Source organism: Lepisosteus platostomus, chromosome 25, assembly GCF_059453375.1.
Source record: "Lepisosteus platostomus isolate fLepPlt1 chromosome 25, fLepPlt1.hap1, whole genome shotgun sequence".
NCBI lineage: Eukaryota > Metazoa > Chordata > Actinopteri > Semionotiformes > Lepisosteidae > Lepisosteus > Lepisosteus platostomus.
The window spans coordinates 3,773,173-3,790,175 of NC_142635.1; the positions used below are offsets into that span (position 1 = coordinate 3,773,173).

Below are 17,003 nucleotides of genomic sequence, written 5' to 3' on the forward strand. Positions count from 1 at the left end.
TATATATACATACACAGGTGTTTTCTTTCTTCTCTTTTCAGCATGGAATAAAAATGACTTGTTCCTTTGCAGCCTATGCATGCAGACACAGCTCTCCGCCTGAACTATACACAGTGTGTATGTGTGTGTACAGGATGTGAGATCAAGTTTAGTCAAATTGAACCTGAACAGCGCAACTGAGAGCTTCGATGAGGGACAAAGAGAGAGGAAGAGAGAGAGAAGGATGATAGAGGAAAGGTAGACCGGTTTCCTAGAATTACCCACCCTCCTCCCTCCCTGCATTATCTTAACGAGCGATGGCAGAAGCAGGTTAATGAACTTCCTAAGGGGTTTAAGACAACAAGATCAGGATGCAGAGAGCCAAGAGAAGGAGAGAAAAAGACAGATCGCCACATCTTTGTAAAGCAGTAAAGACTGATCCTGTGGTAGAGGGAGAGAAAAAGATGAGTCGTGTCTTATTCATGTCAAAGATGACCTTGTTAATAAATCAGTTCCACTCTCCCCTGATTTGAAATAATGTGAAAAGTACCCCATAGCCTGATCTTGTCAGAACTCAGGAGCTGAGCCTGCTCTGTCTAAGGAAAACTGTAATGAGTGGTATACAGTAGGTGACCTGTAGGTGGTGCTCTTCCCTCTGGACAAGCCATTGCCAGAGACTGTTTCCTGCAAGAGGTTCTGAATCATTAAAGAACCCAGAATATTGTACAAAAGAGTAGGAGTGTAACCTCTGGGATGAATGGCCACTGTGGGTCACCCAGGTGGGGTAGCTGGTGCAGAATGGCCACTGTGTGTCACCCAGGTGGGATAGCTGTACATTAGTGTGGGATGACATGGATCTCATCCTAAGTGTTTGAAATCACTTGGGATGATAATCTAAATCCGAGAAAGTGTTATAAAAATGTATGCATTGAGTTTATTATAAAATAAACCAGTTTCTTCCACTGAAGAGTTCCTGGACTGCAGGCAGCTTAAAAATGAAACATCTCTGATTTCCAGAGGAGTGAGAGAATGGAAACAGAGCATAGTGTTGAGGAAAGCGTTGGGGAGATCAAAAGAAGACAGCAGAAAGGAGTTCGAGAAAAAAGGAGATAGATGTACGCACACTCTATTTAAACATGGGATTAACACCGCCTTTTAGGAAAATGTTATTGCTCAGAGAGCCGCAGAGGAGTTAATACAGACGCGCAGACTGACAGGACACTACAGTACATTAACTCTGTCCCCAGACCGGGAGATGATCAGAGATGATTATGTGCTTACTTATTATAGAGATTATAGATCCATATTCTAAAAAGGATATTTTAATTTAGAAAAAAAAACCCTCAAATGCAGACATACAGATACTTTGTCGTAATCCGGACTGAGTGACAGTGTGTATGCATTAACCCCCACCAGAGCAGTGTTCAAATTCTGTCGTGTCCATTAACGTGGGGTTTTTTATTTCAATTGATCGGAGATTCAGTCTGTCCGTCATCAGAATGTCCACCATCAGGAAATCACTCTTGTCCTCCACAAGCACAGTGAAATGCACACAGCACTTTAGTGGTAACCTCCTCACATAGAAATGAATTGCTACAGATTATCGGAATGATTTACACTTTAAGGAAGACTCTGTGCACGAGTGCACCCTTAACTCTCCCAACTTCCTCACTCTGCTGAAGACCAGCTTCTACACAGTGAGAGACGGACTCTTCTCCCTCTGGTGAAGACCAGGCTCTGGTAGGCGACTTTGACCACGAGAGACTTCTTTTCTGTCGCCATTTTCAAAATTCTCCCAAGCCATATCACTCTGCAGCTCACAGCTGGTGTGAGCCTGGTCAGTACCTGGATGGGAGACCTCCTGGGAAAAACTAAGGTTGCTGCTGGAAGAGGTGTTAGTGGGGCCAGCAGGGGGCGCTCACCCTGTGGTCCATGTGGGTCCTAATGCCCCAGTATAGTGACGGGGACACTATACTGTAAACAGGTGCCGTCCTTCAGATGAGATGTAAAACCAAGGTCCTGACTCTCTGTGGTCATTAAAAATCCCAGGGTGTTTCTCGAAAAGAGTAGGGATGTAACCCCGGTGTCCTGGCCAAATTTTCCCCTGGCCCTTACCCATCATGGCCTCCTAATAACCCTCCTCTCTGAACTGGCTCCATCACTCTGCTCTCCTCCCCACTGAGAGCTGGTGTGTGGGGAGAGGACTGGAGCATCATCCAGGTGGGGCTGCACACTGGGGGTGACAGTGGGATTCCCCACGACCTGTAAAGAGCTTTGAGTGGAGTGTCCAGGTAAGCGCTATAGAAGCGTTAGAAATAATTATTATTATTCTAGTCTTTGCACTGGAGCCTTTAATGTGATGAAACCCTGCTCTTCCCTCCTCACTGAGCTACCCCAGTCCCAGCGCCTCAGAGCTACTGACTCCTAAGACAGGCCTGATGGGCAACCAGCAATTTCAACCTGGAAATCTCTGGAGCAGAAACCAGAAATAACTGGTGTCATCGATTCAAAATGAAAAGGTAACGCTCAACTTCATTTAAAAATGTTGGGGTTTATTTTATACTTTATATACAAATGAAACACAAAGAGCACTCTGTGGACGAGTCACAGCTCGTCTCTTCCTATCCTGCCTGCCCTCCTCTCCCTCGCCCCCTCTCTCCGGCTGGAGCGATGAGGGGGCTGCGGTGTCTCCTCTTGTCTCTCCTCCATATTCACGCCCTGTCCACTCTGTCCACCTGCTGACCACACTGCCGCGGCCTCCTCCCTCTCCTGCAGAGAGATAAGACAGGGAATACTGGCTGACTGGACACTGCAGCGCCTTGACACTGACTGACCAGCCAGCTGGACACTGCAGAGTCTTGACACTGTCTGACCAGTCAACTGGACACTGCAGAGTCTTGACACTGACTGACCAGTCAACTGGACACTACAGCACCTTGATACTGACTGACCAGTCAACTGGACACTACAGCACCTTGATACTGACTGACCAGCCAGCTGGACACTGCAGAGTCTTGACACTGACTGACCAGTCAGTTGGACACTACAGCACCTTGATACTGACTGACCAGTCAACTGGACACTACAGCACCTTGATTCTGACTGACCAGTCAACTGGACACTGCAGAGTCTTGACATTGACTGACCAGCCAGCTGGACACTGCAGAGTCTTGACACTGACTGACCAGTCAGTTGGACACTACAGCACCTTGATACTGACTGACCAGTCAACTGGACACTGCAGAGTCTTGACACTGACTGACCAGTCAGTTGGACACTACAGCACCTTGACACTGACTGACCAGCCAGCTGGACACTGCAGAGTCTTGACACTGTCTGACCAGTCAACTGGACACTACAGCACCTTGATACTGACTGACCAGTCAACTGGACACTACAGCACCTTGATACTGACTGACCAGCCAGCTGGACACTGCAGAGTCTTGACACTGACTGACCAGTCAGTTGGACACTACAGCACCTTGATACTGACTGACCAGTCAACTGGACACTACAGCACCTTGATACTGACTGACCAGTCAACTGGACACTGCAGAGTCTTGACACTGACTGACCAGCCAGTTGGACACTACAGCACCTTGACACCTGGACTGACTGGGCAGCTGGACACTGCAGCTCCTGGACACTGACCGATCAACCGACAGGACACTGCAGCACAGGTCACAAGCTCCACCTGTGTGATTGTGACTCAATGCCTCTAGGTCAGTCCCCCATCAAAGGATTGTGGAATGCCCATTCTCTGCAGTATATACAGTACCCATAGAACCGAGCGGTATTGTAGCTTGCTTATGCACAGTATTCTAAAGCTCACCTTGGTACATTATGACATACTTGGCTGATCAGTATTGTTTATTGTTTTTCTTATCTCTGCACAGCCCCTGCAGTGTACTACAGGGTGATGCACTGATTGTACACTGAAATAGTCTGTTTGATCATGTCTCTGCTGTGTATATGCGCGCAGAGTAGTGTGATCCATTGCTTTGTGGTTTTCTGGTCTGTAGTGGAGGCCGGCACACTGCTTCCTGCTTACCATGTCTCTGTGCAGTCTATCCAGTGTGAACCAGAGTGCCAGGGCACAGCGCCGCCCAGAGGTCACTGCAGAAACACCGTGGGGATTGACCGGTCCAGAGGAGAACCCCACTAACCGCCCACACTGAGGGGAGACCACTGCCTGCAAAACCGGGAGAGAGACAGGTTTGTACCAATGGGTGGAGACCAGCACAGATTCTTACTGACTGAGAGACAGACGGGTTCTTACTGACTCGGAGAGTGACAGGTGTGAGAGAGACAGATTCTTACTGACTGAGAGACAGATGGGTTCTTACTGACTCTGAGAGTGAGAGACAGATTCTTCCTGACTGAGAGAGACTGGTTCTTACTGACTCTGAGAGTGACGGGTGTGAGAGAGACAGATTCTTACTGACTGAGAGAGACTGGTTCTTACTGACTGAGAGACAGACAGGTTTCAGCAAACAGAAGGAGATGAGGCTTTTACAGAAGGCGAGAGAGACAGGTTCTTCCTGATGGATGAACAGAGAGGCAGAACAATACTGACAAAGCTAAAACTGACAGATGGAGAGATTCTCTTTGGCCAGGGAAAGACAGGTTGGTTCCGACTGACAAAAAGAGGGAGAGGGGTTAATATTGCCTGGCTGAACATCAACGTAAATGACTCGGAGTCTCACAGTCACAGTCTTGGCATCTCTGTCGGTGAAGAACAAGTCTCCCCCCTCAAAGTCGTCGTTCAGGTACAGGAGTGCGCTGTGGTGATGATAAATAAAGGTCACACTCTGGTAGGCAGGTGTCAGATTGTCGCCATCTAGTGGCCCACACCAGCATAGCACTACTGTCAGTACACACAGCCCTGGATATACGAGCACAATCGGTTCCAAAATGTCTGATCGTAAGCGACCGCTCATAAAAACGACACTAATTTCTCTTACACATAAAAGCTTCCGATTTGTTACAAGTACAAACAAACCAGTTGATCTTTGGTACTTTTTCCACTGACTAGCGGCTATATCACCCTGCAACTCACCACTAGCAGCGCACTGGAACTGGTCAGTACCCGGGTGGGAGACCCCATGTGAAAGCTAAGGCTGTGGCTGGAAGAGGTGTTAGTGGGGTCAGCAGGGGGCGCTCACCCTGCGGTCTGTGTGGGTCCTAATGCCCCAGTTTAGTGACGGGGACACTGGACTGTTAAAAAGCACCCTCCTTCAGATGAGATGTTAAACCGAGGTCCTGACTCTCTGTGGTCATTAAAAATCCCAGGGTGTTTCTCGAAAAGAGTAGGGGTGTTACCCCAGTGTCCTGGCCAAATTTCCCCCTGGCCTTTACCAGTCATGGCCTCCTAATAACCCCCCTCTCTGAACTGGCTTCATCACTCTGCTCTCCTCCCCACTGAGAGCTGGTGTGTGAGGAGAGGACTGGAGCATCATCCAGGTGGGGCTGCACACTGGGGGTGACAGTGGGATACTTCATTACCTGTAGAGCGCTTTGACTGGAGTGTCCAGAAAAGCACTATATAAGTCTAAGGAATTATTATTATTATTTGAATACTGTGGCACCATAAATTCCTAGGTTGGAACAAGCTGAGCGGTACCTGAGGTCCCGGTGGGTGAAAGCAGGCGGCTCTCTCCAGCACTGCCGGGTGTCGGGCTCCAGCAGGCAGTTGTCGGCGTGCACGGGGTGAGACAGGTCCGTCCGGCCCTCCTGGTCTCCTGCAGGGAGGCAGGGAGACAGGGAGTGCTGAGGACGGGAGAGTCCTGAGTGCGTGTGCGCCATGTGTGTGAGGTGCGTGCAAGCCGTGTGTGTGCGAGCTATGCGTGTGCGAGCTATGCGTGTGCGAGCTATGCGTGTGTGAGCTGTGTGTGTGTGTGTGCAAAGTGTGTGTGTGCGAGCTGTGCGTGTGCCCTGTGTGTGAGCTGTGTGTGAGCCGTGTGTGTGCTTGCGAGCTGTGTGTGTGTGACCTCTGTGTGTGTGTGCAGTGTGTGCGAGGTGTGTGTGCGAGGTGTGTGTGTGCCCTGTGTGTGCTTGCGAGCTGTGTGTGTGTGAGCCCTGTGTGTGCGTGCCAGCTGTGTGTGTGTGACCTCTGTGTGTGTGTGTGCGAGGTGTGTGTGTGCCCTTTGTGTGCTTGCGAGCTGTGTGTGTGTGAGCCCTGTGTGTGCGTGCGAGCTGTGTGTGCGTGCGAGCTGTGTGTGTGTGACCTCTGTGTGTGTGTGTGCAGTGTGTGCGAGGTGTGTGTGTGCCCTTTGTGTGCTTGCGAGCTGTGCGTGTGTGAGCCCTGTGTGTGCGTGTGAACCCTGTGTGTGCTTGCGAGCTGTGCGTGTGTGAGCCCTGTGTGTGCTTGCGAGCTGTGTGCGTGTGACCTCTGTGTGTGCGTGCGAGCTGTGTGTGTGTGACCTCTATGTGTGCGTGCAAGCTGTGTGTGGGCACGGGGTTACCTGTGACGGCCGTGCGGCAGACCAGGTGTGTGAAGGAGAAGTAGAGGGGCGAGGGGCTCCGGAAGTAGGACTGGAGCAGAGAGCGCACCCTCTCGCCGAGGTCATACAGCAGCCGCGCCTCGGCGGCGCTGACCAGCCCGTCCTGGGACAGCTGGGAGAGAGAGAGAGCGTGGGGAGCCGGTCCGTACCAGACTTAACCCAGCCTCACGAGCCGCTGTAATCCCAGAACACTGCTGCAGGGATCATGCAGCCCCAAGGATAATGGGATGGTCTCCCACCATGCACGTTTCTTAAGAGAACAATACATCCATAGAAGATGCATATATATATATACAGGAGATATATGTGCATAGATAGTATAATGTATATATGTAGCCACATATATGTCGGAAAATCTCTATATCAAACTGCTGAGTCACCCTCTATATCGTTACCTATATCGTTAATCATCCAGGTGGGGCTGCACATTGGTGGTGGTGGAGGGGATCCCCATTACCTGTAAAGCGCTTTGAGTGGAGTGTCCAGAAAAGCGCTATAGAAGTGTAAGCAATTATTATTATTATTAATTATTATTACCTTTTATGATACATAATATATTATATATAAAAATGTAATTAAATATGTTATATATGTAATCGGTCCTTCATACACATGCGGGACAGCACACCTGTTAGAAACACGCTCAGGCAGACTTGCGCAGTGGGACGGACAATTCATCATTATTGAATTATTTCTTTATTAGTTTCATTTCCCTTAAATGCTTCCCTTGCTCTTCACTCCGGGCTCCGTCATTATATATATATATGTATGTATGTATAGCAGCTGACTCAGCATTTCCATCTGAAGATCCTCTGCTGGAGTATATAATAATAAATTGAATGGCACTACATTCTGCACTTCCTGATAAGATGATAATTAGAGCATGGTTGTTAACTATTCTCTGAGGTAGTCTAGGGTCTAGCTCTCAAGTCTGGCATTTTCTGTAACGCAGATGCAAGTATATTCGAAAGCTTCGGATCATTTGAGGAGCAGCTCGTAGGGTTTAAATGCACAGCGCAGGCAGGGCCTTACTCTCAGTGCTCTCAGCACAGTCAGACCCTGGAATTTCTCATGGGGGGTGTGCGGAGACCGTCGGCCCCGGTAACCGTCGCCTGACGACGCTGCAGCCTGTGAGCGAGAGAGAGGGGAGATCAAGGGGCGGAGCCAAACGGGCATGACCTCATACAGACTCATCATCACATGATGGTACAGTATTTCAACAACTTCAATAACTGCTCATCCAATTCAGGGTCACGTGGGAGCTGGAGCCTATCCCAGCAAGCACTGGGCACAGGGCAGGATACACCCTGGATGGGACGTCAGTCCATCGCAGGGCACACACAGACCTTCTACAGACTTTTCGATTCAGGTATTTATTCTTCAGCTTCAAAATTACCTGATTATGCTCCTAATCTAGTTCCAAGTGGCACGGCAAATTTTCACTGTTAAATATTAGCCATATATTCATTCTTTTCATAAAGCACTTCTAAACATGACAGTTTTCTCCAAATGCAGGATCTTGAAATACAATATCCTTAATTTTTCTTCCCATAGTTTACTGTAAAAAGTGGGAAATGTAACTTTCTCAAAAGCCTCTGCAGAACTGGGAGAAGTGATGTCCCCTCCCTCCTAGTCAATCTAGGAAAACCCCTAAGCTCCTCAATTGGTCAGTGTGTTTGATTGACAGCTCACTGTGGCCAATCCCAAGATGGTACGGCACTCTTCTGGGCTCAGCACTCCATCAAGAACAACACGATTGGTCCCATTGAGAGTGGCATCATCCATTGTGACAGACACCCCTGGGAGAGTAATGGGACCTCCTACAGATACAGAGGGGTTAATACAGACACACTGAGCACCACAATACATTAACACTGCACCGAGAGAGAGAGGGGTTAATACAGACACACTGACTGGACACTCCAGTACATTAACACTGAACTGAGAGAGAGTTGTTTTTTTTTATTTAAAAAAGGGGGAAATTGTAATTTACCTGCATAGAAGCCACTGTCATCTGTTTCTCCTTCTCTCTGTCCTTCTGCCTGTCTCTCATCCAGTTTTTCTTTCTCTGCTCTAGAAAAGTACGGGTATTTGTCAGCGTGTCAGTAAGTCAGTACATTGTTAGTATGTCAAGAACGTGCCAGTATTTCAGCACTGTGTCCATATGTCCCCCAAATGTTGATACAGTGCCAGTGTCTGCAGCATCAACACGTGAGCAGTTCAATGCGAGCTCAGCGTTGACCAGCACACTGACAGTGTCAGAGCTGTGTTTCAGTCTGCTGCTCCAGGGTCATCACAGTGAGCCACTGTGTGAGTGCAGTGCATGTGTCTGCATGTCTGGTGTGATTCACTCACCTCCAGGACTCGTGCAGAGACTCGGGGATGACGGATTCTGGAGTCCAGAGATCCTATAGAAAATGATGTTTTAGTATAAGATTAAAAACAGACTTCCGTGCCCATGAAGTCATCTCCATTCCCTTCATCTGGAACACACTGACTCGTAATGAATGAGAGATAAAGAGTTTGAACATCTATCCTTCCATTTTCCAAACCCTTCTTCCAATGCACGATCTAGGGGAGGGGGAGCTGGAGTCTATCCCAGCAAGCAATGGGATACACTCTGGACAGGATTCCAGTCTATCACAGGGCAGAGGGACACACACTCACACACACACAAGACACACGCCAGGACCACTTTACCCAGAACCTACCAGCATGTCTGTGGCCTGGAGGAGTAAATCCATGGGAACATGGGGAGAACATGCAAACTCCACACAAACAGCACCCCACAAATTGAACCCAGTGCCCTAGCGGTGAGAGGCAGCAATGCTAGCCACTGCACCCACGTGCCACCAAGAGTTTGGACATACAAAATCTGCATGTGTAGTATATAGCCAGAAATATTTACAGTATACTGTAACTGATATATAATCCCAAAGTAATTTTTTCAAGAGGAAAGACCTGAGCAATCCTGAACACACTATTTCCACTGAAATAGCAACATCCCTAATAAGACAGGTAACAGGATCAGTGACCTACTGGATCGGTGAACTTGAAACCCAGATTCTCCATCGCAAAGTAGAGCAGTTTCTTCTCCAGCAGCGACCGATGGACATACCGAGAAATATCCTGAGAGCGAGAGGGAGAGAGAATCGGGGGGGAGGGGGTGAATACAGACAACAAGACTGGCCCACCTGAACAGGAACGAGGTCTAGGGAGAGAAAGGCAGCAGAAAGCCAAGCAGAGGAGCTGCGCAGAGTGAGCACAGGCAGCCCAAGACATGGCGAGAGGAGAGAGACGGACACGCGGGGGGTGGTTGACCTCTCGGGGCTGGGCGCTCTCTGGGGTGCTGCCCCCTGGTGTCCTCAGGTAGAGCTGCAGGTTGGAGAGGGTCTCCGGGTCCTCGGGGTAAAAGAGCAGGAAGGCGCGCGCAGACATCACCGCCCCCTGCAGGGCGCCGGCTGAACATCCGGACCCAGAGAGAAAGATTGTTGGGGGACAGGGCTTAGTATACACTCACACGCTGTACTCCTAATGGAATCCACATTATCCAGGTGGGGCTGCACATTGGTGGTGGAAGTGGGATTCCCCATGACCTGTAAAGCACTTTGAGTGGAGTTTCAGGAAGGTGCTATATAAGTGTATGTTATTATTATTAATAATAACGATAATAATAATAGTTTCCAGCTCTGCTGAGGACTTGTGCTTTCATCCCACCACTAATTCAGGAGAAGAGGCAGGGAACCAGCAGACCTGACATCAACTAACTGGAGAGTGTAAGATCTCTGCTTTGGTCGAGCAATCATACTCTACAGAAAACTATTTTCATAAGTGATAGTCACTCTTTTTAGGGGTTATTTTCCTACAATGAGGATTATACATGGACATTGCACACTGTAGTTCTGTGGTTACTGTACAAAACAGCTGTCATTGTTGTATCAGTTAAGCACACTTACACGCCTGTCATGTCTGATCGTTATTGCTGGCCATCTGCTCCTGAATCAGTTGCCTCTCCTAAACTGGAGGCAGGTCAGAGGTCACATACAGAGATCTGACGTCAGTAACACTGAGTTACTGATTGACAGCCGGAATACATGACTGGGCACTGCAGTACTTTAATACACAGGAATGGGATTAACACAGACTCTAAAACTGCAAGCATGTGTGTGTGCATAAACATGCCGTGACCTCTGACCTTTGAACTCTGCTAGGTGCAGGTGCTCCAAGAGCGATGGCAGGAAGTCCTCAATGGGTGAAATCCTTCCAGGTCGCGTGGCTACGAGAGACACACAGGACTGGCGGCAGGAGAGCAGCTGGAGTGACAGCCCTGAGAATGAGGAAAAAGCAGAGAGGGGTGACTCAGGTATACTCACTATGTCACAGATATCACACTGCAGTCCTTTAAGTGCTGTAGCTGTACTGGGAGAGGATAGACACAGTTAATTTGCTATCTACTCATATAATTCATCATGAATGTACTAAAATAACAATGTTAAAAATGTAAGTCATATCATATTAGTTATGCCAGCAGCAATATCAGCCTTCAACTCACCACTGGCAGCCCCACTGGAGCTCAGCAGGTGTGAGCCTGGTCAGTACCTGGATGGGAGACTCCTGGGAAAGCTAAAGCTGCTGCTGGAAGAGGTGTTAGTGGGGCCTGTAGGAGGCGCTCACCCTGCGGTCTGTGTGGGTCCTAATGCCCCAGTATAGTGACGGGGACACTATACTGTTAAAAGGCTTTGTCTTTTGGATGACATGTAAAACCGAGATCCTGACTTTCTGTTGTCATTAAAAATCCCAGGGTGTTTCTTGAAAAGAGTAGGTGTGCTACCCCAGGGCCTGGCCAAATTTACCCCCTGATCTTTACCAATCATGGTCTCCTCATAATCCCCATCTTTGAACTGGCTTCATCACCCTTTTCTCCTCCATACTGATTGATGGTATGTGGTGAGAGTACTGGAGCATCATCCAGGTGATGCTACACATTGGTGGTGGTAGTGGGATTCCCAATTACCTGTAAAGTGCTTTGAGTGGAGTGTCCAGAAAAATGCGATATAAGTGTACACACTATAAACTGCATTTCCCATAAACACCCTTCTGATGCGTACAGTGCATTCTGGGGGCTGTAGTTTTTGCCATTCATTCTTACCAGCTGCTCTCTCGTAGAGCCCCTTGGTGCCGGTTAACTGGTTGTCCTCCTCACTGGGCTGCAGCGCCTCCCCCGCACAGTTCGCTCTGCACTCTTCTGTTGCAGCCAGCGTCTCGTTCACACACTCCCTCCACGCCTCTGCCGCCCGCGGCCAATCGGAGATGCTCTCAGCCAATACGCCGGAGTCATGCAGGGTCTGAGCACAGAAGGGGCAGAGGTATTGGGAGGTATTGGAAGCAGGGAGAGATATGGAGAAAGGCAGAGAGAAGTGGACAAGGTGGAGGAGATGGAGAGATACTGTACTTCTTCATTCCATGAGACACAAGAGTGTCTGGAGCAGGTGGACAGCATACTTAAAAAAAGGCACCTGTTTTCATGAAACAGTTGCTTCCACTCAGTTTAACACTTAGTTTCTCAAAGTGGACTCGGCAGTTCACAAGTGCAAAGAACCAGCTACAAACTCTGGGTAATACAGCACTGCAGTAACACTGTAGTATAGTACTGGAGAGTAGAATATTATGTTGTGCTAAACTGTTTTGTACTAAACGGTAGAAAACACTACACTACACTGTAGGTAATGCATTGTACTATAGTGCATGGTACTCTGCTTAAAGCTTGAATATATCTCAACCTGCTGCCACCCTTTCACCTGGAGTCAAGACCACTCGACCTTCTGTCCTGTCAGAGCTTGAATGCAGGAGGTGGCAGGCTCTGATTCTGGCATGGATGAGCACGGTGGCAGCGGTGAGCATTGCTGCTTCGCAGTGCCAGGGCTCTGGGTTTAGGTCCTGGGGTACTGTCTGGGTGGAGTTTGCATGTTCTCCCTGTGTTTGCGTGGGTTTCCCTCCTGGTGCTCTGGTGTCCTCCCACAGTCCGAAAGCATGCTGGCATGAAGCACCTGCCCCCGATGTGAGTGTGTGTGTGTTGGTGTCAGTGTGTGTGCCCTGTGATGGACTGGCGTCCTGCCCAGGGTGTATCCTGCCTTGTGCCCATTGCTGGATAAAGCAGTTAGAAAATGGATGGATTCAAGGTTGCGGAGTTCAAATAACATGACCAGTAGGACATGTTCCTCTGACGAGAATGAAGAAATGTGCCACGTATGTTAGTTTTACTATGTGAGTAGCGGACAAACCAAAGCAATCGGAAAAAGTAACTCATTTTTGTAAATTAAGGAACATTTTGTTCTAACTCCTTTGCTTATTTTCTGTATGATCGGAGTAGCTTTCATGCACTTATTTTAAGTGTGTTACTCACACTTGTTATTGCCTGAACAGTAGAGCAGGGATTGTGCAGTAGGATATATTTCATATTATTTGCATTTGAAATGGCATTGGTGACAGTTCATATTGAAGTCAGTAGCCAGGGTAAGCAGATATGTGATCCTTCCACACGCAGGCTTAAGGCTATTGAAGGCATTGGCACACCTGAACTGGGCCCAACAGTGTGGCACAGCTGTTCCCTGTGTTGTATTGACCTGCATCCCCCTGCAGGGGGTGGGATTTCTGACTCTCTCACTCACCCAGTGCCTCTCTTTCTCCCTGTCGAAGAAGGCCTCTTCCCTCACTCCCTTCATCCTCCTGTACTTCTCCAGGTTGTTCCTCATCTCCAGGTGGCTCGGGTTTGACACGAAGAAGGTTTGGGCGGCTGACACCGCCTTCTCCAGCCTGCCCAGCTGCAAGGAGGAGGTGGTCAACACAAAACGCAAGGGCCCTACAGGCTGAGTGGAGGTAATAATGATTCCATACACTATAGCGCTTTTCTGGACACTCCACTCAAAGTGCTTTACAGGAAATAGGGGATCCCACTGTCACCACCAGTGTGCAGCCCCACCTGGATGATGCTTCAGTACTCTCACCACACACCAGCTCTCAGTGGGGAGGAAAGCAAAGCGATGAAGCCAGTTCAGAGATGGGGATTATTAGGAGGCCATGACTGGTAAAGACCAGGGTGGAAATTTGGCCAGGACACCGGTTACACCCCTACTCTTTTTGAGAAACACCCTGGGATTTTTAATGACCCCAGAGAGTCAGGACCTCAGATTAATCTCTCAGCTGATGGACAGTGCAATTTTTTTACAGTATAGTGTCCCCGTCCCTATACTGAGGTATTAGGACCCACACAGACCACAGGACCAGCGCCCCCCACTGGTCCCACTAACACATCTTTTCCAGTAGCAGCCTTAGTTTTTCCCAGGAGTCTCCCATCCAGGTACTGGCCAGGCTCACACCCGCTGAGCTGCAGGGGGGGCTGCCAGTTGTGAGCTGCAGGGTGATACAGCTGCAGCACAACGAGAGATTCACACTGCGCTGAGAATGAGAAATCAATGCAGGCAAACAGATACACAACAGACAAACGTGAGACAGGTGCCCAGAGTTACTGTATAGAGACAAGACGTACAGTAAGATGATGAACCAATCAGGGAGATATACAGTTACAGACTCAGCCACCAGTGTACACCCATAGATAAGATGGCAGACACGGAGCCAGTACCTTGTAGTAGGTCACCTGCAGGTAGTTATAAGGATTCCGGTTGGTGAACTCATACTGGATGTCCAGGGAGACAGGGGGGATGGCAGAAGGGGTAACGCGCTGTTCCAGGCAGAATTTCAGACACTCAGCCCGCCGCTGCACCAACCCAAACACAGCCAGGTCCCAGAGACTCCCATCCGCGCTGTCTATCGAGCATCAATAATCTTGAGTCAGTCCCACTGCTTACTCCCGGGCTGAACCGATTACAGCCGTATCACCCTCTGACCCGTCTGAGAATTAATACATACACTCCACCACCCCCCAGACATCGTCATTGACAGTGTGGGTCATAGTCAATAATGGGTAGTCAGACACTCCTCCAGCTGGTGATCGGGTCTGATTACTGCCAGAGATCATCATTGATACTGTGGATAACAGTCAATAATGGATAGCGAGACACTCTTCCAGCAGCTGATCAGGTCTGATTACTGCCAGAGATCATCATTGATACTGTGGATAACAGTCAATAATGGATAGCGAGACACTCTTCCAGCAGCTGATCAGGTCTGATTACTGCCAGAGATCATCATTGATACTGTGGATCACAGTCAATAATAGATAGTCAAGATACTCTTCCAGAGGCTGATCAGGTCTGATTACCTGCCAGCTCCCAGACATCATCATTGACAGTGTGGGTCATAATCAATAACGAATAGTCAGACACTCTTCTGGCTGCTTTATCCATTCCTGACATTATTGACTCGCCTCACGGTTGACAGTCTGTCAATAATCCATCATTAACGCTCATCCCAGTTACAAACCTCCAATGCAGGCTGATCTCGGGGGAAAAGCAATCTGTGCTGATCGGTTTCAATTGGGTACGATATTACAGTTGCCCAGGGGTCCCAGACTCGGGTCCTGAAGGCTGCTGGGTCTTCTGTGCTTCTCCAGCACAGGCAGAGATCATGAGCTAGCTACTGCCTGACCGGAGGATTTTAAAGCGTGACTCAAGTCACAGGAGCTGTGAACGATAGCCCAGACACCGGCAGGGGGTGTGACAGGGGTAATAAGTCAATTTGGGGGCTCTGGAGGAGAGTAAAAAAGCAGCTGCCCTGAGATATCTCTCTTGTACCGGCCGGTTTTCAGTCAAGTGCCTTCTTCGGTGTCATCAAAAAACCAATGACAAAAACTCGCACCCGAGTATTCGGGAATCGTTACCGATCACCCGTCAACGAAGCACCAGCGCATCATAAATAATCTGTCCGGTCCAGTCAGTCCACGCCCTTCAGTGACCGAAGTTAAAGATCAGCAGCGGGCTATGCCAAACCAGTGTTTAAAGAGCACATGCATCCCCACCGGCGCGGTAGTTACCCAGGCGAGCGGAGTCCCCGGCCGCCGCCGCCTCGCACTGGTCGTGACAGCCGCGTCGGACCTGGAGCAGCTCGGCCCGGGTGGCGATGGAGCGCTCTAGAAACTCGGCCGCGCGGTCCCACTCCTGCGTGAAATACGCCCGCACGCCCGAGTAGTACAGGCGGTCGTAGGGCAGCAGCTGGCCCCCGACGGGCTCCAGCAGGGCCCCGGCGGCCCGGGCAGAGAGGGAGAGGAGGAGGAGGAGGAGAGAGAGGAGAGGAGAGCCCGGTGCCACGTCGCTAGCTGCGGTGTTTCCTCCGCGAAACGCCATTCGGATTCCGAGACTGGTCCGCCCGGAGATGGGAGGGCAGAGAGATGTGGAGGGAGAGATGTAGTAAAATTAAAGTGTGTTTTTTCCCTCCTCTCTCTCTTTCTCCTGGGACGGGGGACGACAGTTGTGGGGAAGGGCTCAGAGAGGAGGAGACGGGGCTGGTTTTCTGCGGTGTGGGAGAATTATTGAAGGGGGAGTGTCGAGTTACACCGGAGAGGGGGGAAGGAGGGTGTCGTACCCTGAAGACAGTATCCTCCTGCGCGGTGGGGAAGAATGCTGTGCGAGTTCAGACCGACCACATTCCTCAAGCCCTTGAAAGCGCTCTGCTGACCCTCTTCTTCTGCCCTTCGGCCGAAACCACGTCGCAGCGAGACCCCTGCAGTTTGCGCCGTCGACAGAACTCACGTTTAAACGCCGGCAAAACGAATTTCATTCATCGTTGATTTCATTTGGAAAAGTGTTCAATCTGTTTTTGTGTCGAGGCTACGTGCCACTTTCCCTAGTCTTTCTACCACCCCGATAATTATACAGTCATTATAACACAAATGAGGCACAAAAGGTACTCTTTTCTCAGCTCTCCTGTATTGCATACGTAGCCGTCTGTCATTACGTGGGAGGCAGCGCCAGTAATTCCCCAAGTGTGCAAGAATAAACGGGAAATTGTATACACAACGATGCACCACCCCATAGAGGAGTATTCGTTAAGGTACCGACACAAACTCGCTCTGTCTCCCTGCGTCTCTGGGGAAAGTCGCACCATCTTCTCGGGAGAGACGGAGAACGACAGACAACGACAACATACGCCTTGTGCTGCCTAATCTGCGCACGTATTTGAGTGTGGGTCTTCATCCTGTGTTAATAAAGGCACGTTTTCGCCCGGTCGCTGACGTGATACATGAACTCTTAAATGTAAGGAGCCGTTACTAGTTGCAATACCTTATGCTTAGTACGTGGCGGTCGATGGATAACTTGTTGCCTTTTTAAGCATTACGTTTACTGCAACTCGGTAAGGCAAGTCGTGAACAGATAATATTAATCAGTTATCTCAGGGGGTGTCGCAGTGTACGGGAGCAGAACCGCTTAGTAAACCGAAATAAACGCCATAAATGTGGCTCATAAGCGCTGGACGGTTCTGATTCTGAACATTCGTGTTGGATTAATGTACACAATTATATATAATTTTTTTTTTACTACGTGTTTTTTCCTACTACTATTTTACGAC

At 49.3% G+C, this 17,003-nt stretch overlaps 1 protein-coding gene across 1 annotated transcript; it reads right to left on the minus strand.

Moving 5' to 3' along the window:
* Nucleotides 1–2,510: 2,510 nt before the first annotated feature.
* On the minus strand, nt 2,511–16,248 carry p3h3 (prolyl 3-hydroxylase 3). Its single transcript, XM_088619316.1, has 16 exons — nt 15,472–16,248; nt 14,122–14,306; nt 13,151–13,303; nt 11,632–11,827; nt 10,678–10,809; nt 9,804–9,943; nt 9,522–9,611; nt 8,838–8,890; nt 8,476–8,555; nt 8,175–8,302; nt 7,515–7,610; nt 6,444–6,594; nt 5,603–5,720; nt 4,686–4,761; nt 4,031–4,171; nt 2,511–2,748 (listed from the first exon to the last, which is right to left on the minus strand). The coding sequence occupies exons 1-16, from the start codon at nt 15,779–15,781 to the stop codon at nt 2,584–2,586; spliced, it is 2,214 nt and encodes a 737-aa protein (XP_088475442.1). The 5' UTR covers nt 15,782–16,248; the 3' UTR covers nt 2,511–2,583.
* Nucleotides 16,249–17,003: the final 755 nt, after the last annotated feature.